Source organism: Mobula hypostoma, chromosome 3 (assembly GCF_963921235.1).
Source record: "Mobula hypostoma chromosome 3, sMobHyp1.1, whole genome shotgun sequence".
Taxonomy (NCBI): Eukaryota; Metazoa; Chordata; class Chondrichthyes; order Myliobatiformes; family Myliobatidae; genus Mobula; species Mobula hypostoma.
Window position 1 is genome coordinate 97,561,585 of NC_086099.1, and position 23,835 is coordinate 97,585,419.

Below are 23,835 nucleotides of genomic sequence, written 5' to 3' on the forward strand. Positions count from 1 at the left end.
AATAACTCATATTGTCCAGTTAGTCTCCAATCTAACAGTGTGAAATTGATCTTTCTAACCTTCAACAGCCCCTTTGCTTCCCCCTCCCCATTTTGTTCTTCCCCATTCTGTGGCCTCTTCACCCCCTTTCTTCTCCTCCTTCACCCATGACCTCTCTGTTTACCCACTTCCTTCCCATTATCCCATGATCCTATGTCTTCTCCAATCAGACTTCTTCTTCAGCCTTTAGCTCTTCCACTTGTCACCTCCCAGCTTTTCTCATTATCGTCCCTCACCCCCACCCACCTTTCCCCTCATTTGGATTCACCAATCATTTGCTAGCTTTGCTTTGACCCCCCCTTCCCCCACCTTCTTATTCTGGTTTCTACCCCTTTCCTTTCCTGTCCTGATGTAGGGTCTTGTCTCGCAATGCCAATTGTTAATTTCCCTGACAGAAGCTGCCTGACCTGCTGAGGTCCTGAAGCATTTTGCATCACCAGTGATTTTTCCGCTCATAGATGATAGGTTTTCACTGACAAACAATAAAAGGAACAGCCAGGTGACCAGCACTCACTATTGTGAAAGACTGATTTACTATACGTATTAAATGCTGAGGTGATATTGCCCCTGCTGACTTGCTCTTCTACCATATTCATCATACTGAATGCCATAGTTCTCAGTGAAGCATCAGACAGGTGAAGGATGTAAGTCTGGTGTTAATAAATTTAGGCCTTATTACTTTGAGGTTAATTTAATAGGTCAGCTGGCCTAATTCTGTTCCTAGTTCCAATTATTACAATTTTAATAGGGAGATTATTTTTAAAGGATGAAACCATTTTTCCTGTCCATCTACCATTTCAATTTCTATTTATGTGATCACATATCCACACCCTTCTCAATGCAATGCATTCAACAGCTGACTGCAAATTTACACAGTTGGTTAGTTATTCAATGAAATGTTGACAATTAACCAGGCATGAGGGCAACATCTCAACCACCTCCACTGTTCGTTTCACTGGGATAGTTAACAGGTCTGGCCATTAATAAGCTGATGCAATGGCTAGTTTGCTAGGAAAACCATCTAAATCATATGGAAGACCGTGGTTTGATCCCTGCTTACCCTTTATAAATAACATCATTTGCTAATGATTTTAAACTTTGTTTACTAAGAGACTCAGCCAAAGAATAACATTTTTGTTTAAACTGTTGAGTTTAGTTAAAATATACTTTAAGATAAGCTAAACAGCAAGATATCACTATAAAATTGATCAGTTGTTTCCTATGCATGAGTTACAAAATTCCAATTTACAGATGAAATGGAAAAGTACATTTCTTTAAATAAAACTATAGCATGCTTTACAAATAACTGCATTTGACTGGTAAAATTCTTGTCAATTATGGTGGGTGCATTGAAATGCACAAGTAATTCCCACACTAAGATGAAGTCATTTTGCTTATGAGTATCTTTTAGGTTGATGCAGTTCATATTAGCTTCATGTTTGTCTCTTGCATAAACAGAACCTTTTCCTACTAGCTGCTGCATACCAGAGTTGTGAAATGGACTAATGAGCAGGAGCATAGCAGCTAGGTGGAGGAGAGTTCAAAAGGAGTAGGGGAAGGAGACAGAATCCCAGTCAATTTACCAATGCATTTGGCTGACACAAGCAGCTGGGTATTGCCAAGAAGTTTCTTTCGGAGAAGGAAAACAGGAAATAATCTTTGAGTATATTTTGTTACTTGAGTTGATCTAATAAACTGAGGCATGGCAGGGTACTTTAGATGCAAGGAAGGCACATACTGCATCATGTGAAAACTTCAGGCTGTTTCCCATGTTCTGGCCAACCACAGATGCAGTATGTTTAATCAGCTGGAGAAACCTGAACTTTGTGTGTTTGGATCTTGGGCAATAGCTGTGTTTCACTGGCTCATCTTTGAGGCTGATTATTTCTAGTGGGACTGGAGAAAATTACATAGAAGGCATTCACGGATGTTGAAGATTTTCTTCGCTGAATTGCCTGTTGTTGATGACCTGTTTGATTTGTGGACCAACACAAATGCCTTCCTTAATTTTGGTATCATTTATTCTGGGAAACATCTGTCTGAAATATCAAAATCCTTCAGGGAAATTTTTGTGCCTGGTGAGAGCATTTTGCCTTTAACAAACCCAAGTCTCTGACCAGATCATTTAACTCAGATTGAGTTATCAGATGAGACTGACTCGACATAAAGGGTTCAAAATCTGTATCTGTATCAGTATCAGTATCAGCGTCATTTTCCATTAGTGGCTTCTGCATCATGGCATCTTTGTCTGCTTCCTCTAGACTCCATGTCTCTTTTAGCTTCAGTACTGGAAGACTATCGTCATGCGGCAGAATTCTCATGGCTGAAGGGAGATCAGGATATTCAATGGATTTCTTGTTTTTAGCAGGGAAATCAGACACACTGGTCAGACAGAAGTAGCAGTCTGTCAAATGATCCTTCTGCTCATGGTAGATCATCGGGACAGTGAATGGCACTGATTTCCGAGTACCTCTGAGCCAAACCCTAAGATCGACAACGTACGTTGTGCAACAAATTTGAGGAGCCGAGGCCATGTATTGGTCACCAATTTTACATCCAAAGTAGAGCTCACAGGGTTTCTTAATAAGAGGAGTAATGTTCTGTCTTTGAGATTTAAGTGTATACACTCCACACATACAACAGAAAGCATCGCAGTTGTTGCAACATTGGCGAGACAATTTACTACCACAAATACTCCTGCAAGTACAATTACTTTATTATAATGAGTACACACAATATGCTATGCGCATAGACCATGCGCTTCAATGTGATTGCAAACCGATATACATGTAAACATAATGCATAGAACGGTGAGTGCGCGATGCTTTTATAGTCGTTTTTAAAATATCTCCTGCCTAAGTATGCTCAGGCACTCCTGGAAAAGATAGAAAACTTTTCAGCTTATGTTATGGTTAAGATTTTAGTTGTTAAAATGATAACCAACATCCAGACTTCTAAAAGCATAATAATATTATTGAATGCATTGTGTACGTCACAACAATGGACTCTGTTGCCAGGGCTACACGCCCATGCAGCAAGTTTGGCAATTGTACTCACAAGTGTGCACGTTCCAGCTAATTACTGTTTCACCATGATGCGATTTAACTCCCTTCTTTCGTTCTAGTCTTGTCAAGACTTGACCAAAAACACAGCAACATTTCTACTCCCTGCTTATGTTTGTTCTTGTCCGGTAAAGAGGACTACCATTTCCATGACTGCTGGAAAGGAGCTGTATTTATTTAATATTTAGTTATTGCTTCCAACCACACTGTTGGTATTTAGCTTTCAGTTTGAGGGTTTTAGTTAATGATTTATTGTTATACTTTTCCTTTAAATTCTGCAACAGTTCTCATTAAAGTGAATGAACAGTCAGCCCAAGTGAGTGAGTGAGTCAGTCAGTCAGTCTCCCTCTCTCTCTCCCTCCCTCCCTCCCTTCCCACCCACACCCCCACCCCCCATGCTTGGGTCATACCCAAACATTCTGAAAATGCAAATCTGTACTTCTGCATCTTGAGATGCTATGTCAAAATGTTGAAGTCTAAAAGTGATTATACTTGTCTCAGCTGTTGAAACTTCAGATTCAAGTTCATGATTTGTTATGTATGTGGCAAAATGCACAAAAATCAAGATATCATGTTGCCAATAAATAAGACACTATCACCAAGTGAGCAGTATTTTGCCTTCGGCTGCAATTGTTAAACCAGCATTATGGCAATGTGTCCTGAAGTCACTGTACTCTTTCCAAGTATTCTCTTTCACTGATTAATTTCTAACCCAATAATTTTCAATACACTCGAACAACTTTTAACATGCAGATAAGACAATCCATCATTTCTTATGTCTTAATCATAGAATCTACTACTGGAAACGTTTTGATATTTTCTGGCTTCATGCACTTGCACATCCAGTATAATCCAACTGTTCCTTATTTCAGCCCATGGATAATGCATCGTCATTAATCTGAATTTGTACAAACAAAACTGTCTGGGGTGCCAATAGCGTAGCAGTTAGTGCAACACTATTACAGCTTTGAGTTTGGACTTTGATTCCGGCATTCACTGGAAACAAGTTTGTACGTTCCTCCTCATGTGCACGTGGGTTTCTTCCGGGTGCTCGGTTTCCTCGCCCCAGCGCTAAGACGTACTGGCTAGTAGGTTAATTGGTCATTGTAAATTGTCCTTTGATTAGGCCAAGGTTAAATTGGTGGGTTGTTGGGTGGTGTAGGTAGAAGGGCCTGTTCTGTGCTGCATCTCTAGATAAGTAAACACTTGTTTTCTACTTCTTTCACAACTACAAAAACATTTTCCATTTAGATGTGAGAATTTCCAGCTTTACATTCCCCTGCTTTATCCTATGCATATATTCTGCTTCATCTAGCTCACTCCCATTTTAATGTCTCTTTCAAAAAAGACATCTGCCTATTGCCTTTTCCATGGTGTAAACCTGCTTCTGTGCTGCAAAACATTTAACCAGACCATACACGTCGCTATTCCAGTACAGCCGCCCTAATATAGCCCAAGTGTAGTCACACTGAACCATCAAGCAAGACTAAAAGCACCATTCCTCCCACAGGATGATCACTCCCTTTCAGCACACTGCCATTTTGACCACTCATTATTCCAGCCCTCAATCCCTTCTGGTGTCAATTACTAACACACTTTATTTCAACTTGCACATCACGCACCATATTCCAACCAACCCGTCTTAGTGTCTTTACTCTACTCATATTCCCTTTAAAGTATAAGAAGACAGTCCAACATAAAATTAAGGATACAAATTTGGAACAATCAAAAAAGTGGAATGGACTTTTTGTTGTCAAGTAGAATTGACAACATAGAGAAGAAAGCGATGTTGTGCATTTGTTAGGGGTGAAAATACTAGAACTATCAACTGCAACTTACAGCATGAATGCTGCAAGTTCTGAAAGTTAAGCACCAAGCAGAGGTAGGATATGCAGTAAATTGTGGGATGCCAAGATATGTTAATGAGCAGAGAAACCTAGGGATCCAAGACCATAGCTCTCTGCAGCTGGTAACTCAGATAGATAGGGTAATGAATAAGTCATTTGGCATGGTTTGCCTTCGTAGGTCATAATTCAAAGTAGATTTGTTACCAAAGCATGTACATGTTACCATATACATGGTGACATATACTATTCTGAGAATCATTTTCTTCCAGTCATTTACAGGAAAAGAAATACAACAGAATCTATGAAAAACCACATATAAAGACAAACAACCAACGTGCAAAAGACAAATTAAAAAAATAATACTGAGAACGTGAGTTGTAAAGAGTCCTTGAATGAGAGTTTGTCTGTAGGTTGCAGACGCAGTTCACAGTTGTGGTGAGTGAAGTTATCCACGCCAGATCAGGAGCCTGACAGTTGTAGAATTAATTACTGTTCCAGAACCTGGTGATGTGGGACCCAAGGCTTCTGTACTTCCTGCCTGATTGTAGTAGTGAGGAGAGAACATGGACTGGAGGGTGAGGGCCTTTGATGATGGATGCTGCTTTCTTGTGGCAGTGCTCAATATAAATGCAATCAATGGTAGAGAGGGCTTTGCTTGAGATGTACTGGGTTATATCCACCACTTTCTGTGGTCCTGAGATGCTATGTTCAAGTATAAGTTTATTGTCATTCAACCATACATATGTATACCACCAAACAAGACAAAATTCCTCTGGACTAAGGTGCACCACACAGCACATATACAGTGCCTTGAAAAAGTATTCAGTCCCCATGACCGTTTTCACATTTTACTGCCACATTTTCTAAATTTAACATTTATTGACATGGGATTTTTTGAACTAATCTACAAAACATTGTACACAATGTCAAATCAAAAGAAAAATTCCAAAACCTGTAAACAATTTACTAAAAATTAAAAACTGAAATTACGAGGCTGAATAAGTATTCAACCCGTTTGTAATTACTACACTAACTTTCCTCAGGTGCAATAATGTTTATTGCTGAGGAAGATTTTCAACAGACCAAACCGAAATGAAGATAAAAGAGCATTCAAGGGAAATTAGGAAAATGATAATAGAGAAGCACAAATCTGGGGAAGGGTACAAGACCATCTCAAAGGCACTGAAGCTCAGTGCAGTCCATCGTGAAAAAGTGGAAAAAATATGAGACCACAGCCGCACTGCCTAGGTCAGGCTGCCCCTCTAAACTTGGTTACTGCAGAAGAATGGCATTTGTAAGAGAGGCTACTGTGACACAAACAGTCACTCTGAGTGCCTGCGGAAGTCAGAGGCTGAAAACGGAGATGAAATTCATGGCTCCACAATCTCTAAGGCCTTACACAAACAGGGCATTTATGGAAGAATGGCAAGGAAGAAGCCCTAACTCAAAAACAAGCATATCCTTTCCTGTAAAGACTTTACAAAGCATCACTTAGAAGATACTACAAAGATGTGGAAGAAGGTCTTGTGATCAAGTGAGACTAAAATGGGACATTTTGGCCGCAACACTAAGCAAATCTAATATTGTGCATCAGCCTAGTAACACCATCCCTACCGTAAAGTATGGTGGAGGTAGCATCATTCTATAGGGATGCTTTTCAGAAGTAGAGACTGGAAATCTGGTCATGATTGATGGGAAGATGAATGCTGATAAGTACAGAGAGATTCTGAATTTTAAAAAAACCCTGCTTGCCTCTGCCAGAAAGCTTAAACTGGGGAGAAAGTGAAAAGCAGGACCTCCAGGGTAGTAATCGCTGGATTGCTGCCTGTGCCACATGCCAGTGAGGGCAAGAATAGGATGATTTGGCAGATGAATGCATGACTGAGGAACTGGTGCAGGTGGCAGGATTTCGGATTCCAAACAAGGGAAAATCTGCAGATATTGGAAATTCAAGCAACACACACAAAAGGTGGAGCATCTATGAAAAAGAGTGCAGACCTGCTGAAGGGTCTCAGCCTGAAATGTCGACTGTACTCTTTTCCATAGATGCTGCCTGGCCTGCTGAGTTCATCCAGCATTTTATCTGTATTGCTCATGTTTCAGATTTATGGATTATTGCATCTATTTTTGGGGAAGGTATGACCTGTAGAAAAGGGATAGGCTATACCGGAACCCAAGGGGGACCGATATCCTTGTGGGCAGGTTTACTAGTGCTGTTGGAGACGGTTTAATCTAATTTGGCAGGGGGAAATGGGGACCAGAGTGATTGGGCTGAAGATGGGGATGTTGGTTTACAAGCAGAGGTAGTGTATACTGAGACTGTCAGGGAGAACAGGCAGATGATAGGGAAAAATAGCAGTCAGTGGGATGGGTTGCAGTGTAAAAGAGGAACAAGACTGAAAAGACTGACAAATAGAGGACTGAAGGTATTATATTTGAATACACGCAGTATACAAAATAAACTGGATGATCTTATAGTGCATTTAGAGATCAACAGGTAAAAGGTTGTGGGTATCACGCAGTCATTTTGAAAGCATCCTGACTGGCTGAATCACTGCCTGGTATGGTAACTGTACTTCCCTCGACCGCAAAACTCTGCAGGGAGTGGTGCAGACAGCCCAGCGCATTTGTAGATGTGCACCTCCCACTATTCAGGACATTTACAAAGACAGCTGTGTACAAAGGGCCCGAAGGATTATTGGGGACCCGAGTCACCCCAACCACAAACTGTTCCAGCTGCTACCATCAGGGAAACGGTACCGCAGCATAAAAACCAAGACCAACAGGCTCCAGAACAGCTTCTTCCACCAAGCCATCAGACTGATTAATTCATGCTGACACAAATGTATTTCTATGTTATATTGACTGTCCTGTTTGTCCATACTATTTATTATAAATTACTATAAATTGCACATTGAACATTTAGACGATTGTAGATGGGAGCTTAATATTCAAGAATACATAATCTATTGAAAGGACAGGCAGGAAGACAGAAGAGGAGGAGTGGTTCTGGTAAAAATATGAAACCACATATTTAGAAAGAAGTGATATAGGATCAGAAGATGTGGGCAGGGTTAAGAAACTGCAACTGTAAGAAGCCCCTTGTGTGAGGTATTTACAGGCCTTCAAACAGTAGCCAGGATGTGGTCTACAAATTGCAGCGAGATAGAAAAAACATGTCAAAAAGGCAACGTTTTGCTTCTCGTGGGGGACTTCAATATGCAGATGGGTTGGGAAAATCAAATTTATGCTGGATCCCAAGAGAGAACTTGTGGAATGCCTCAGAGATGCCTTTTCGGTTATTGAAAAGCACACGTCAGGAGATGGAAATAAGAACATTTCCAAGTCACTAAATATGCTGTGGAGTACTGTTAAGTCAATCATTAAGAAATGGAAAGAATATGGCACAGCTGTCCTAGAGCAGGACATCTTCAAAACTGAGTGACCGTACAAGAAGGGAGGCCACCAAGAGCTCTGGAGGAATTACAAGCTTCAGTAGCTGAGAATGGAGAGAAAATGCATACAACAACTGGTGCCCAGGTGCTTCACCAGTCGCAGCTTTATGCGAGAGTGGCAAAGAGAAAGAAAAAAAACTCACATGAAATCTCGGCTAGTGTTTGACAGAAGGCATGTGGGAGACTCTGAGGCCAGCTGGAAGAGGGTTCCATGGTCTGATGAAACCAAAATTGAGCTTTTTGGCCATCAGACTAAACACTATGTTTAGCATAAGCCAAACACTGCACATCATCAAAAACACAGCATCTCTACCGTGAAGCACGGTGGTGGATGCATCATGCTGCGGGGATGCTTCACTGCAGCAGGCCCTGGAAGGCTTCTGAAAGTAGAGGGTAAATTGAATGCAACAAAATACAGGGAGATCCTGGGGGAAAATCTGATACAGTCTGCAAGAGAATTGCAACTTGGGAGATTTGTTTTCCAGCAAGTCATTACACTAAGCATAAAGCCAAAGCCACACAGGAAAAGATTAAAAACAAAGTTAATGTTCTGGAGTGGCCAAGTCAGGGCCTAGATCTCAATCCAATTGAGAATTTGTGGTTGGACTTGAAAGGGATTGTTCACTCACAATTCCAATGCAATCTGACAGAGCTTGAGCAGTTCTGTAAAGAAGAATGGGGAAAAATTGCTGTGTCCAGATGTGTAAAGCTGATGGAGACCTATCCACACAGTCTCAAGGCTGTAATTGCTGCCAAAGGTGCATCTACTAAATACTGATTTGAAGGGGCTAAAAACTTAAGAAATCAATTACTTTGTGTTTTATATTCGTAATTAATTTAGATCACTTTGTAGAGATCTGCTTTCATTTTGACACAAAAGTCTTTTTCTATTGATCAGTGTCAAAAAGCCAGATTAAATCCAGTGTCTCTTCCTTCAGTTAGTCCTAACGAAGGGTCTCGGCCTGAAACGTCAACTGCGCCTCTTCCTATAGATGCTGCTTGGCCTGCTGCGTTCACCAGCAACTTTGATGTGTGTTGCTTAAATCCAGTGTGATTCAATGTTGTAAAACAATAAAACATGAACATTTCCTAAGGGTGGGGGGGGGTGAATACTTGTACTTCTGTACTGCTGATGTTTCAGGTTTTGAATTTGCAGTTTTTCATGCTTTATAATTTCCCTGTTTTTTCACTTCTACTGTGGAAAAAAGGAGCATGTGATTCATAAATAAAAATTCTCAGTTAAATTGATCAAAAATCCCTTCTTGTTATACTCATATATATGAACAAAGTGTGGGGACTGAATACTTTTACAAGGCATTGTAAATTCACACATAACACATCAAGTAATATTACCACAAATAATAAGGTGCATTTACGATACGTTAAAAAGTAAACACTTTAATGCTACTGGCACTTCAAACATGATGAGATGTGGGTGGTGGCAGGGAGTTCAGTACCTTACAGCTTGGGGGACGAAGCTGTTTCCCACCCTAACAGTTCTCGTCCGAACGCTACGGTATCTCCTGCCTGATGGTGGGGTTCAAAGACACTGTTGGACGAATGGGAGGGCTCACTAACAATGCTAAGGGCCCCGTGTATACGGCGTTCCTGGTTAGTTTCTCTAATGGGTGGAAGTGAGACCTTGCTGATCCTCTCAGCAGGCCTCGAAATCCTTTGTAGTGGTGAGATGCATTGCAATTTCCGTACCAGATGGTGACGTAGTGGGCCAAGACAGTCTCCATGGTGCTCCTGTTAAAATTGGAGGGAGGGAGCCTCACTCACCTCAATCTCCTGAGGAAGTGGAAATGCTGTTGTGCTTTTTTGACCAAAGAGTGGTGTTGAGGATCAAGGTGAAATCGTCTATTATATGAACTCACAGAAACTTGGTACTCCTCTCTCCATGTGTATGTGCAGTGAGGCGTGGTCAGTCTGCATCTTCGTAAAGTCCATAATCATCTCTTTGGTCTTGTCCATATTGAGACCCAAGCTGTCATGCTCGCATCATTTTACCAGCTTCTCTACCACCTCTCTGTTTGCCATCTCATTGTCGTCATCATTGATGAGGCAACCGCTGTTGTGTCATCAGCGAACTTGATGATTTGGCTTGACCTGGATCTAGCAATGCAGTTGTGCATCAACAGATTTGCAACTTTACAAGCCAATGGATAGGTAGTAGCTAGATTGTTGTGTGTAGTTCTGATAATTACAGTGGAGAGAGTGCAGATAAGGTTTATCAGGATGTTGCCTGTAGCGGAAGAACTTTAGTTGTGGGGTGAGATTGGATCGGCTCGGCTCATTCTCTCTAGAGTAGAGGAGACTAATGGGTGACCTGATAGAATTATGTACAATTAAATGTGGACATAGATATGATACTTATTCCAAATCCTTTTCCAATTGTAGAGGGATCAAAAACAAGAAGTCATAGGGTTAAAGGGTTTCAGAGGATCTCAGGAGTAAGTTTACCTTACGCAAAGTAGTTGACATCTGAAACACACAGCAAAAGCTGGTAGTGAAATCAGATCTGATTACCACTGTTAGGAGGCATTTAGGCTGACACTTAAGCAAGCAAAGCATAAAAGGACACAGTTGTAATGTGATAAAATGGAATAAGTCCAGATAGGTAAAAAAGGTCAGCAAGGATACGATGGGCGAAGGTCAAAGTTTCTGTGCCAATGACTTCTGCCAAAGATGGAGAGGAAAGCAACTAAATCAGAATGACAGCTGAGTTCATTGTGATTCTTGAATATGTGCATAAGATGAAAAATACTATGATTGCTGTTACACTAAATCTCCATAAATTACAATTGCTACCTCATGGGTGAGGTTATTCACACTTTTAGGAGATACTATTTAAACACCTCTGTACATTGCTTAAATTTGTTAATTTCCTGTTTTTCTTCTCAATTATGACATAACTGAATGAAAAAAAGGCCAATTAGCAATGCACTGCATGTTGCATTTCACCATGTTAATCAGCATGACATGACATCCATTGTAGATACAAGGCTTGCTCTACCAATATTGGGCCATCTTAACGTCACTGTACTTCCAGTATTTTTCACTTTTTTCATTTTTTTTCTATTACTATAATGTGCATTAAAACCTGTTTTGTGTTATCCAGATTTCTGGTAATTAGGCCAGAGCTCCTTAGACACTGAAACAATACCGTATTCAAGTATGCTTATGGCAATTAATTCTACTAGCGCAAAAGAACCACCCATGTGTCGACATTATAAGCACTGAGATTGAAAAAAGAAATATGCAACAGAAATGTAAAATAGAAATAAAATGTCACATGGTTCTAATCTACCAGACACTGGACTTTGCTCAACAATTGTGAGTAATCCATTCCAATGTGTTAACAGATTTACGTAACCATAGATTCCCTCAAAGTATTTTATACATTAACACTTCCATGATACAAATCCTTTCTAAATGCACTTTTGCAATCTGTTCAAATATGATAGCATGATAGATCTCATCTGACTTTAACATTTTAGATACTTAATTAAAAACCACATATTGTGCTCTTCAGATAGTGTCCGAACGTATGAGCTTGCATATTCTCAGCCACAGCTTGCAGAGAATTAAATGCATTCCACATCTCATCTCCCTTTCACACCCTACCAATTTAAATTTATTGTATGTTTTTTCAGTGAGAAAACTGGACTACATAAACGGTCCTTTACACAGTATCATACACACAAAATGCTGTTGGAACTCAGCAGGCCAGACAGCATCTATGGAAAAAAGTACAGTCGACTATTAAGTCCTGCTGAAGGGTTTCAGCCCAAAACGTCAACTGTACTTTTTTTTCATAGATGCTGCCTGGCCTGCTGAGTTCCTCCAGCATTTTGTGTATTGCTCGCATTTCTAGCATCTGCAAATTTTCTCTTGCTTGTCCTTTATACAGTATATTCAAACAGTGCCTTTCATATAAAGTGTTAAGATGAGCAAAATTAACTGAAACAACTTTCAATTAAAATAATGAACAACATGGCATTCAGCGAATAATTGTAATTATAATGATGTTGCAGAATAATTGGGCAGTTTCTTCACATTTTTTTTTATGACTGATTAGTAAATTAGATGTGGCTTGATATCATTCCAAACTTCTGTATTCATACACTTAATTGTCAACATGTCCTTTCTAAACCTGTACACAAAAATTTGTCAACAGATTAACTGGAAGCACATCCATCTTCTTGCAAAGTTCTAGTTCCTTTCAACTTTGCATGTAAACCACTGGCACAGAAACCTGATTTCTCCCGAAAACACAGAAATTCATGCAGACAATTTGTCATGAAACAGACTTACAGACTTACCCAGTCTCTCATTAGCAATCTACTTCACTGGGGAATGAGAAATTAATTGCCACTTATGTTATTTTAAGGCTACCTGAACCTCTTGAAGGAGAGTTGTAACAAAGCTGGAGGAAGCAGTTTGTGATGTTATGGCCCAGTCTGATGAGCTTTCGGCATGACTTCCTGATTTTCAGTATCTGCTTTGGAGGCTCTCATCTAAGCCAGCACAGGGAGGAAAATCTTATTCACCTCAAAGGGCAAAATGCTCTGTGCAACACATGTATAGTCAGTGGAAGGGTGTAGTTAACCTTTGGGATAAAGATTGATTAGAAGCTCAAGCAGCCAGGTAACTATCATGCCTACATAAAGAAGTCAGGAGAAGTTGAACACCATCTAGGCCAAAAGCAGAACACTGGAAAAACTCAGTGGGTCAAACAGTATCTGGTGTACATTGAAATTTCAGATCAAGTCCTAGTGTAGTGTCTCAATCTAAAACATGAATATACAACTTATATCTCCACAGATGTTGCTTGACCCACTAAGTCCTTCCAACATTGCTTTTTTGTTCCAAATGCCAGGACATGCATTCTCTTGATACCACCAAGGACAAAACAGCTTGCTTAACTGGCACCCTATCCACCACCCTAAACATGAATGTCCTGCCCCATTGGCACAAAGCAACTGCAGTGTGTACGAGTGACAAAATGTAATGCAGATGCATACCTAGGGTACTCCAGCAGCAGCTTCTAAAGCTGCAACTACCACTTGAGATCATTAAGAGTAACAGGTGCATGGGAACACCACATCCTGTGGGATTCCATCACCACCAAGTCACCCACCCTTTTGTCTTATTTTCATTCATTTATCACTACTGGGTCTAAATCTTGACACTCCCTCCCCCACAACACTTAGAGCACCTCACCATCTCAAGCACAGTTAGGGATGGCATTAAACATTGGCCTTAACCGGTGATATCTAGATCCTCAGAAAAAAGAGGAAATATGGGTAGTTCTGATATAACTCAATAGTTCTTTTCCTAAGGATCCTCTAGTTTAGAAAATTGTGTTACAGAAGAACAGGCTTTTGCCTTCAAAGCACAAATCTTAACAGGTTTACAAGATTGTGATCGTGCTATAACTAATACCTATAGCCCGTGTAATACAAATAGTATCCCTAATCCATTAATCACACTTCACTAATTTGTATTACAGTAGAACAATGTAAGTGAAATGGAGGACAGTGCTTGGAGCTCAGATACAGTTTATGCCAGTGCGGAAAATAAGCCAGATCAAGGCAAGATTCTAAACTTCCAAATTATTTGTTCTCATTTCATACCTGAAACACCATTTTTCCTCCTCCTGGAGGGATCTCCCACATCTCCCATTGAGTAATGCACCACATCTCCTTAGGCATTCTTTCTCTCTGGGTTCCTATTCTGAGCATGACTTTCTCAAAGAAGGTCTACATGATTAAACCTAGGCAGCTATCTTCTCTAAAGAGTTCATAAAGCCATCCTCGCTAATATTCATTGTTCATACTGAGAAAAGCCAAAAACAAGCAAAAGCAGACAGCAATTATAAAGCGAGGCCACCTATACATCTAGTCTCCTCTGTATGTTGATCTGGAAAATAACATAAACAAAGCTACTCATGCCTGTATAGGAGGCAAATATTGGCCTCCTTTTCACTTACAAATTGTTCTACTGTAATGCAAATTGGTTATAATGCAATTGATTGATCAGGTATTAGATTAGATTAGATTATGAGGACATGCAATCCTCTTTTATTGTCATTTAGTAATGCATGCATTAAGAAATGATGCAATGTTTTTCCAGAATGGTATCACAGAAACACATGACAGACTTAAAAACTGACAAAAACTACATAATTATAACATATAGTTACAACAGTGCAAAGCAATACTGTAATTTGATAAGAACAGGCCATGGCACAGTAAAAGTCTCAAAGTCTCTCGAAAGTCCCATCATCTCACGCAGACAGTAACCTCCAGCGCCACCAACTTGCCGATGCAGCATCCTGAAAACATTCGACCACAGTCCGACTCTGAGTCCGTCCAAAAACTCTGAGCCTCCGACCAGCTCACTGACACTGAGCACCATCTCTGCCGAGCGTTTCGACCCCAGCCCTGGCAATAGGCAAAGCCGAGGATTTGGGGCCTTCCCTCCGGAGATTCTCGATCACACAGTAGCAGTTGCATTAGATGGGCTGCATTGATTACAGCCCTATCAACCTCATAATCTTACTTCACTATTACACATCCAAGTGTGTCAGGCCACCAGGCCAAATCAAGGCATTGCATCTGCCACAAAAAAAATGGAAGTTCATCACTGAGGAGATATGTGGAGCAAGTTTTCTTTTCACACAGAGTTATGGGTGACTGGATTGCACTGGAGTTATGGTGCTGGAGGCAAGTATGATAGAGGCAATATGAAGTTCTTGGACAGGCGTATGAATGTTCAGAGAATGGAGGAAAATGTACATTCTGTAGACAGAAGGGGTTGTTTAGTCAGGCATATAATTAGTTTGGCACAACATCATGGACTGGAGGACCTGATCCTATGCTGTACTGCTCTGTGTTCTAGATTCTCTCTCCCTAGTTGTAGCAATTATGATCCATTTCTCCGGAGTACTCGGGCAGGTAAGCCATGGGAGCAGGTGGTACACGTACTGGTTGTGGCTGTGCAACCACTGACGTCAAGCAGATAATCTCTGAATAGTATTGAGAGTGGCTGGGGTCACCCATCTTGTAATGACACAACCCAGAAGGCAAAGACAAACCAGTTCTGTAGAAAAAATTGCCAAGAACATTCATGGTCACCATGATCGCCCACGTCATACGACATGGCACATAATAATGGTAATGGTGACAATGATTAATATTTTGAGCTAAATGTGGGCAGCACCATGTCTCTGCATTGGGAAGAGTATTCAGATGGTCCCTACAGCAAGCTGTAAAATGTTCAACCAGGAACATTCAATTTAGTTTTTCAATAAGAAAATGATCAACAATAAAAAAAAAGATGAAAAGTAATACATCAGAACAAACCAGTAGCTGGGTGAGATAAGATAATTCTTTTAAATAGTGCTCTTCCAATAACCATATAACTACAGCACGGAAACAGGCCATCTTGGCCCTTCTAGTCCGCGCCGAACTCTTACTTTCACCTAGTCCCACCGACTTGCACTCAGCCCATAAACATCCATCCCTTTCCTGTCCATATATCCATCCAATTTAACTTTAAATGACAACATTGAACCTGCCTCAACCACTTCTGCCGGAAGCTCGTTCCACACAGCTACCACTCTCTGAGTAAAGAAGTTCCCCCTCATGTTACCCCTACACTTTTGCCCTTTAACTCTCAACTCATGTCCTCTTGTTTGAATCTCCCCCATTCTCAATGGAATAAGCCTTTCCACGTCAACTCTATCAATCCCCCTCATAATTTTAAACACCTCTATCAAGTCCCCCCTCAACCTTCTACGCTCCAAAGAATAAAGACCTAACTTGTTCAACCTTTCTCTGTAATTTAGGAGATGAAACCCAGGCAACATTTTAGTAAATCTCTTCTGTACTCTCTCAATTTTATTGACCTCTTTCCTATAATTTGGTGACCAGAACTGTACACAATACTCCAAATTTGGCCTTACCAATGCGTTAAACAATTTCAACATTACATCCCAACTCCTATACTCAATGCTCTGATTTATAAAGGCCAGCATACCAAAAGCTTTCTTCACCCCCCTATCCACATGAGATTCCACCTTCAGGGAAATATGCACCATTATTCCTAGGTCCCTCTGTTCTACAGCATTCTTCGATGCCCTACCATTTACCATGTATGTCCTATTTTGATTAGTCCTACCAAAATGTAGCACCTCACATTTTTCAGCATTAAACTCCATCTGCCATCTTTTAGCCCACTCTTCTAACTGGCCTAAATCTCTCTGCAAGCTTTGAAAACCTACTTCATTATCCACAACACCACCTATCTTAGTATCATCTGCATACTTACTAATCTAATTTACCACCCCATCATCCAGTTTCCTGACTTTTACGATGTGTTACTGTATATGGGAATTCAAATGTCAGGCTGACAATTTTACAATTAGATCCAACTACCAGAGCAGGGCTCATTAATTTGAAACTTATTAAATTCTCCAGCCAATATAGCAGGCAGTGCTCACTGCCTCAGGGAAGAAGACAGCTACGTGTCATGATAAGCACAATTCATGTCCAAATAGCTGATTCAATTCATGTGTTACCAAGTGAAGAACACTGCAGTACAAACCAGGATTGAGTTTGTTCAGCAGCATATTAGGTACTGGCTGCACTCAAGCCTTATTCTCAACATGTTCAATGGCTGAGCTTTATGCCAACTCACCTGATGGAAAACCCTTGCCCCTTAGTCGATCCCGAATTTCCTGGTTACGATCCAACTTGCTGACTGGATGCTGATTAAGCTACAACATATAAAACATTACACTTCAGTAAAGTTCACTTTCTCTTTGATCAGTTGTAACTTAGATTTGTTAAATTTCTATAATAAAATTGGGTTATTATATTAAAATTTATGTTTCTTGTCATTAAACCAATACCCAGTATCTTAAAAGGCAACACACTGGGAAGGAAAGAACAAAAACGACCGACACACCAATAAAATCATTGATGTTTCTCATTGAATAAGGTCTCCATATGTTGCGTTGGAATATACTCCCTCATTAAACATCTTTGAGACTAACCATGGTTTTTAAAAAAAGTGTAGTTTCATTAATCATTTTTTTCCAGTGGACCTTCAAGGTCAAGGACATCTTGCTGCCACACTATTTCTGCAGATTGAGGTGCCTGAAGAGTTCTACATAGAATCTGTACATTCTACTACAGGTGAGGGAAGAGGTGCTTGGTGGAAGAGCTATGAGGATTATTTGAGATGATCTGAGCTCAGTTTCTGTTGCTTCACTCAACCCCCAGGTGATCCTCACTTGAGATGTTTAGATGCTCATTTTCCATTTTGAGCAGTCATGGACCAGGTATTCCAATGTTACTACACTGGTCATTGGAAACATCTTCGAACAATCTCCTCATGGAAATCTTACTCTGACAGCTGAACACTTCAGGAGTTTAGTGGGAACAATGAGGATAATATGGCCCACCCATTGTTGCTGGCTGAGGATAATTAAACCTTGGTGCTGGGAAGATTGGACCAGGATGGGATGCTGACACTGTATTTGGAGGACTTTGCAAAGATGTCTTAACTATACTATTTCAGTGTTTGAAGCACCTACTGCCTGCATTCATAGAGAAGAGGTTTCAAATCTTTGGAAAGTGATCTTGGTTTGTAGGATCCTGTGTATTTTATTGTCAGGGGAGTGGTGTGATGCAGCAAGGGAAAGTTGGAATGGGATCTGTGTCTTTCTGATGTTTAAAGTAAGACCCATTCACTTCAGTCACTGTATTAATGATGACTCAGGTTCCAAGCTTGTGTTTTTTTTATATATGTTGCTCACACACTGCTGATGGAAGACTCATGCTGGAATAACTTTGTCCCAGAGTGGAGGCAACTTGTGTTAAACTTCTTCCCATTCCACCTGTATACTCCAATGGAAAGCTCATTGGAAATGAAGCGCAATACTGACTTGAGAAAGGAAATCAGAGCTGCAATGATGAGGTAGCCCTGCCTGACATCAGGCTGTACTGGGATGGGTCAGCGGTGAATGAAATGGTTAGAATCACAGCTGACATAACAACACATAGCAGGTGTAGATTGAAGGCCAATAACTGACGGGAGCTAAATTTGGGAAGAATTCTCCATAGTTCATCTTGGATTACAGAACTAAAGCTCTTCTAAAGTCAAAAGTATACAGTAGTTAATGCTACAGCCTCAGTTTTTCTTGGAACTCTCTCCAGTGAAGAGAGTATGTCCATTTTGCTGATGGACTATTCATACTGAAACTCGGGGAGGAAATTGAGCATTATCCCAAGGGGCACTGAGAAGTGAATCATCTGATAGTCCTTGTTTTCCGTCACCCCAGCCACCAGGAGGAGATGGTTAAATAAGTTAAAATAGAGAAAATTTTCATATCAAGCAACATAGAAAACACTGAAGAAATACAGCGGGCCAGGCAACATCTATGGAGGAAAATGGACGGTTAACATTTTCAGACAAGGCCCTTCATCTGCCCAAAGTTCCTCTGGCACTTTGCATGTTGCTTCATAGTCTAGCATCTGCTGTCTCTTATGTCAAGAATTTTATATCTGACTTTTCACAAGCACATTTTTAAGAAGGTGAGTGCAAGGTCAAGAGATTTTAACAATGAAATGTACAAAATAATAGAACTTCATTAATGTACTTACAGTAGTTAAACTTCCCAAGACAAGTTTAACCAGCTGCTTAACATAAGAGAAAGCTGGTTCACAGCTACTGTTCCGGATATGAGCACTGCAAGCATCTAGAATGGTTCTCAATGAAACTCTTGTGCACATCAGGTCTTCACACATATTTAATAATATGCTATTCAGGTGTTCCCCAAGTTTTATTGGCTAAAAAAACAGAAAAACTGTAGATTAATACAGTTGCATTTATTTTTTAAAATGGAGCACAGTTCAGATCTGAAGAGTGTTAGTTCAACAGACAAAAGGATTTTCAAGCATGCTGCTTCACTGCCAGGGAGGTTATGGAAAAAAGGAATGAGCTCTTCTGTTTAGAAAAGTATGCAGGGGCAATTTTATAAAGGTGAATTATAAAACAATCCCATCTCAACAACAGCAACTTTGTTCCTTATGATGCCCATAACCTACTACAACTTTCAGAGAACTTCTTGGAACATAAGAAAATAATTTCAAAACCCATAACTTCGCACTGTGTTCCCTTTATCTGTCATTTCCCAAGCCATACTTCATTACCCTTTGAACTTAGTCACCCAATCTCCTTTCCTGCACAACTTAAAATTCTGACTCCGGTCAGGCATTTGATACTGAATTACAAACTATGTAATAAAAGGCCAAAATGATTATTAGACAGTTTAATGAAAAGACACTCAACAGGCAACTTACTTTTGTTAATGAGAATTGATCATAGCTGTGCTCTTTATTATAAGAACCAGAATCTATAACTCCAAAATAAGTGAATTATGATTCTAGCTACAAGAATATGATGAAATAGACTTCCAAAAATGAATAAGTCAGATCCAATTAACTAAATTAGAAGATTTGGTGTCAGCTCATTATTTCCACAGTGATACTCACCAAAAAATGTTGGACTAATAAAGTCATGAGGGGTCCACTTGTAAGAATTGTGAACTGCATTGTGGAAACAATTTTACAACACTGCATTTAAACAGGCAATATGAATACCTCTTCCCAGTTTAGCAAACTTCCCTGCTTGCTATCTGATCACTATCCATGATCAGATCTTCCATCCCCTCCAGAACAGGGGACTAAAACCAGTTCACCCCACCAAACACCAGTGTTAAGGTTCCTAGCTGTTCCTGGGCTACAAGGAAAACAAACCCAGCCTCTCCAGATTCTCCTCATAAGTAAAACTTTCCATCCTGATGAACCTCCTCTTCAAACTTCCCAGTGATATCATGTCCTTTCTGTATTGTGGCAACCAGTACTACACATAGAACTTCAGCTGTGGTCTAACTAATGCTTTGTAAAGCTGTATAAAGTCTCCTGTTATACTCTATGACACAGCTAGTCTACCATCGGATTTCTAAATGGGCATTGAACCCATGAACACTACCTCACAACTTTTTATTATTTGTTTTTGCTCTATTTTTAATTTAGCTATTTAATATACATATATATCTGTGTGTGTGTGTATATATATATATACTTACTCCAATTGATTTTTTTTATCATGTATTGCAATGTACTGCTACCGCTAAGTTAACAAATTTCACGACATATGACGGTGATATTAAGCCTGACTCTGATTCATAACGGCTTCTTAGCTACCTTACTGACCTGACCTGCTGCCTCCAGGGATCCTTCTATTCCTCAGTACTCCCCACAAGTATTTCAATTTCCAATGGAAACTTGCTTCCCCACCCCCCCCCCCCAAAATCTTCAGAAGAAACTTCTGAAGGTAGACAAATAAGATGCAAGGACCATAATCAGTAGGATGTGAGATGAAGAGTTCAACTTTATCATACGAGACGCCCATTCAAGAATCTTATAGTAGCAGAATAGAAGGTGTCCTTGAGCGAGCCTGGTGGCACGTAATTTACAAAATCGTTGAAATTCTAGAAAAATCAAACCTAATGTGTATTTGATTTCATTGTAAAGAAACAACGAAATCAAAGAATACTTTATTTTAAGTATGTCGCTATTATTAATGTTATTGGTTTAACATCTAAACAGCAGATTTGGAGTTCTTGTACAATCGTTACATGGCTTTCCCAATGTAGACATCATAAAACAAAAATCAAAAACCGCAAGCACTGGAAATTCTAAATAAAAACATGAAATGCTGAAAACACTCAGCAGGTCAGCATCCGTGGAAAGTAAAACTAAATTAACATGTCAAGTCAAACTCCCCACCATTGAGCACATTTACATAGAACACCATCGCAGGAAAGCAGCATTGATCAAGGACCCCTGCCAACTAGGCCACGTTCTCTTCTCGATGCTGCTATCAGGAAGGAGGTAAAGGGGCCTTAGGACCCACACCACCTGGTTCAGGAAAAGTTATTACCCCTCAACCATCAGGTTCTTGAACCAGGAGGGATGACGTTACTCAACTTCACTCACCCCAACACTGAACTGAACACAAACTATGGACTGTCAAGGACTCTTCAACTCACGTTCTCAATATTTATTAATTATTTATTATTATTGTTTTTTTCTTTTGTATTTGCAGTTGATCGTTTTTGTTATTTGTCCATTTAGTATGTGGTCTTTCATTGATTCTACTGTGTTCCTTTTTATATACTGCGAGTGCCCTCAAGAAAATGAAACACAAGAAAATGAAGTTAGCTTAAGTTGCAGAGGATGGGGTGAGAGACTGATACAAGGAAAGGCATCTTCCTGTTTGTGTGACACCAGCTTTGCCTTAGTGATAAACTGTTGATAAAGCCATATGGTTGGTAAATTAATAGGGAATGTTATTGAAAAAGATGAAACTTAGAAAGAAAAAGCAAAGAAAAAATGTGAAAACTGTGAAATACATGTCAGAGCTTTAGGAAATGCCCAGCAGATCAGACAATGAAAGAGAAAAGCAAGTTAAAATTCTAGATGGATAAGCAGCAATAAAACTAGCCAGGTCTGATACAGTGAAAGTGGGTTCCAAAAAGCTGTTGAACCCTAAGCTTACATTGGACCTCATGAGAACAGTAGCTGAACGCCACTGGCTGATCGGTCAAAGCAGGAATGAGACTGAGAATTAACAAGACAAGCAAATGGGAGCTCAATTGTCAACCTAGCACACTAAATGCAAATACCTCAGAAAAGTCACCAATCAGTGTTAGTTTCTCCGATGTTGAGGAAACTCCATTATGGCACAAAATGGCTGAAGGCACACACTCACCGATTCAGGAACAGCTTCTTCCCCTCTGCCATCAGATTTCTGTATGGAGGTTGAACCCATGAACACTACCTCACTGTGCTTTTTTATTCTTTTTGCACTACTTGTATATATAGTAGTGTAATTTACAGTTTTTATTTGTATTACAATGTACTGATGCCGCATAACAACAGGGCCGGGGTCATGTGGGCAAGTGATAGATGGCAGTAGAGGTGGTGGGCTTACAGTGGTGGCAGAGAAGGAGAAGTAGTTAAGAATGGAACTCATCTAAAATGTCTTACAATCTGAATTTGCAAGCGTTTTATAATTAAGGCAATCCTTCACTATATTTGTTTGTCATATAACATGTCAGCAGCAGCATCTAACATGGTTGAAAAGCTAGAGCTACTGTACATATAAATTCAACACAGAAGTGTTTTTGTTTAGAAACCTTGTGCTATATTTGCTATTATATCAAAAGAAATCTGCTTGGTTTACAACTCTCCTCTTCAACGAGCAGTAAACCATTATTCATAATTCAACAGTAATTTCTGAAGTCATTGTTTTGTAGTTAATGACTATTAGTAGAGAGGTTGACATATACAAAATTCAATACAGCAGTAAGCAAGTAAAAGTGACAATATTTATATTGCTTCACAGGATATTAATCGGTGGAACAAAACTGACAGTTGTTTTGTTTCTCCTTTTACCCACACTTAAAATTGCTTATAATTTTATCCACACTTAAATTAAAAACATTCATACAAAACCACTGAAATGTAATCACTTACACATGTGGCCAAGATGGACAAGACTTGATTACAAAAAGAGTACTTTTGATCCATTCAGTTATAGTAAGTATTAAACTCCTCTGCCTCACTGCAAAACTTTGGTAGCAACCAAATACTTCTTTAAAATCAAAGCATAATAGTGCATTGCAGCCTTTGTCTGAATGTGCAAAGGGAAAAAACCTCAATTACACCATCACATCTAGATTAAGCCAGTTTCAACTGAAAGATTCTCAACATAACACCAACCTGGAAGGTATGATATAATGATGACATTAGACAACTCTGGTTGACAATGTGATGATGATGATGGCTGGTTCTTCGCTTGCCAAGATCATGAGTGAAGAAGAGTCCTCAAGAACAACAGCATGATCGTTGGTGACTGTAGAGGTCAATTCTGAGTCTGCAGACTCTGGAGCAGTAGGGACATGGTAAGAGCTGGGATGCAAGCACTTCGGTAGTAAGATCCTTCCTGCATCTCCTCTTCTTTTCAGCAGTTGCTTTCCTGGGTTTCTCAAAATTCTTGGCTGCTTTGTGGATCAGTGTTATCCAGCGGCCTCTGTCACAAGCCACTCACTGACCTCAATATTTGCTTGAGAGAGCTGCTGCTTAAGTTGGTCTTTGTACCTCTTGCACAAGGCACCATGATCTCTCTTGCCCTGAGAGAGTTCTCTATGGAGTACTGCTTTCGGTAACCTGGAGTCATCTATGTGAGACACATGGCCTAGCCAGGAAAGTTGCCTGAGCAACAAAGTGACTTCAACCCTTGGAAGTTGAGCCTTCTCCATGACTCATTGTTGGAGACTCGATCCTGCCA

General features: G+C 40.0%; 1 protein-coding gene across 3 annotated transcripts in view; it reads right to left on the reverse strand.

Annotated features, from left to right (window-relative positions):
* ptpn13 (protein tyrosine phosphatase non-receptor type 13) overlaps window positions 1-23,835 on the reverse strand; it is a 262,225-nt gene that overhangs the window by 172,473 nt on the left and 65,917 nt on the right. For all 3 annotated transcript variants that reach the window (XM_063043507.1, XM_063043508.1, XM_063043506.1), the window contains exons 5-6: window positions 19,080-19,265; window positions 17,110-17,188 (exon numbers count right to left, since the gene is read on the reverse strand). In XM_063043507.1, the coding sequence (XP_062899577.1) occupies window positions 17,110-17,188; window positions 19,080-19,265 (265 nt within the window). The remainder of the gene's footprint in view (window positions 1-17,109; window positions 17,189-19,079; window positions 19,266-23,835) is intronic.